General features: G+C 60.8%; 1 protein-coding gene across 1 annotated transcript in view; it reads right to left on the reverse strand.

The window, feature by feature from the left end:
- Positions 1-1,762, reverse strand: part of ITPR3 (inositol 1,4,5-trisphosphate receptor type 3) — a 78,077-nt gene extending 76,315 nt beyond the window's left edge. Inside the window, exon 1 of the mRNA XM_008066829.1 lies at positions 1,638-1,762. Coding sequence (XP_008065020.1) covers positions 1,638-1,726 — 89 coding nt within the window. The 5' untranslated portion in view covers positions 1,727-1,762. The remainder of the gene's footprint in view (positions 1-1,637) is intronic.
- Positions 1,763-1,769: the final 7 nt, after the last annotated feature.

Here is a 1,769-nt window from a genome sequence, read left to right on the forward strand (position 1 = left end):
GCCACTGCACTCCAGTCTGGGCGACAGAGTGCGACTCCAACTCAAAAAAAAAAAAAGAAACCACAGGCTGTGTGCAGCCCTGAGTCAAGCACTAAGCAACAGAAGAGATGGCCATTTCCCCAAAACTCCCAGTGCTGTTCAGACACTAGGATGGGACTTCCGCCATTGGCCCCTATATGCGTTCTTCCTCCCCTGTGCATGATCAGAGGCGTTCACTTTACTGTGCGCCTACTTTGGGCAAGACAGCCAGGGACTGCTCTCTGCTCTCTGAAGGTCTGCACAGATGCTGCCCCAGACCCGGCTCCACCCCCATTCTTTGGGGAGCAGGGCAGGAGAAATTAGATCTAGAATGGAGGGATGGACAAGGGGCCAGGGATGTCACATCTGAAGGGAAGGGGAATGGAAGAGGACTGCAGGGTTCTCGATAGGTGAGCAAGGCACACTCAAATTCCCAGGGAGAACCCCCAGCTGGCAGAGCTTGCCCTCCAACTCCACAATCCATTCCCTTTCCAGCAAGACTAAAGCTAAACTCCCAACAACCATTGGGGAGCCAGGTGACTCCCACCTCCCAGGCTTGGGATGAGCCAGGCCCCCTCCAGTGCCAACCCCAAGCAGTCCTCCAAAGGCATAAGAGAGAAGGTACCACATGGCTGGCTGGTGTCCAGCTGAGTGGGGTCAGCAGAGGAGGGTGAGTTTACTCTGGAGGGCCACTGTGTGTGGATGGGAGGATAAGACACTTGAAACACCCCCAGAGTGAAGGTAGCAGACCCTGCCGGAAGGCCTGGCTAGATAGGTGGAGAAGCCACTCTCCTCTGAAGAGAAGCCACCCCAGTCACTCACCCACCTGCGCCTCTGAAGATAAACCCATTCTCTCTGCCTAATTTCTCTTCTGCCCCCTCCCTGCTACAGACCTGGCCCTCTCGAGTTGATTCCCTGTTTATCCAGCCCAGACCCTGGGGGGTGGCGGCCAGAATTAATTAATGTTTGTAAAGTGCTCAAGATAACCTGGGACCAGGGACCCAGGGGCGCCAGGTGACCCAGGCAGGAAATTGACGGCGAGAGGCGGGGAGAAGGGGGCCAGCTGGCCAGGACCTGGGAGGCCCAGGACGGCAGGACTGAAAAGACGTCGCTACCAAAGGGGAAGGCACAGAGAGAGAGCTGTGAGAAGACGCTGCGACCCCTCAGCGGCGCCATAGCATGAGCAATAGAGGACTCCGGGCTCCAGGCTAAGCCTGCCCGCCGTCCCCCCCAAGCTCCGCCCCAACCCCAGAGCCGGCCGTCCAGGCCCGGATGCCCTTCCCCGACTCAGGCTCCAGCCACCCACCTGCCCGCCCCCGCGACCACCTGCAGAAGAAACCTCGGCCCCTCCGCCCCCTCTGACGAAAGGCGCCCGCGGGAGACTGGAGGCTTCGCCGAGGAGGGGGCCCCCTGCCAACTTCGGCAGGGCGCCCGACTCCTACCTGAGCAAACATTCCACTTCCTTTCTCTAAAAGGAGGAGGCGAGCCGTTCCCCGACCCCTTGAGGATGGAGACGTCCAGGTCCTCTGTCGGGGGCGGCGACCGGACGCACGCAGCTGACACCAGGGCCCACGGCGCCCCCTCCCCGCCCACGCCCCCATCGATCTTCTCTCACTCACCCCAAAGTGCTGATGAAGCCGTTGACGGAGCCCTCGGCATAGAGGGAGACGATGTCCCCGATGTGGAGAAAGCTGGACATTTCGCTCATGGCTGCGGCCCTCCGGGGTCCGGGGCGGCGGGGGCGCCCAGGA

Source organism: Carlito syrichta, unplaced genomic scaffold (genome assembly GCF_000164805.1).
Source record: "Carlito syrichta isolate Samal-C Ts95f unplaced genomic scaffold, Tarsius_syrichta-2.0.1 Scaffold309115, whole genome shotgun sequence".
Taxonomy (NCBI): Eukaryota; Metazoa; Chordata; class Mammalia; order Primates; family Tarsiidae; genus Carlito; species Carlito syrichta.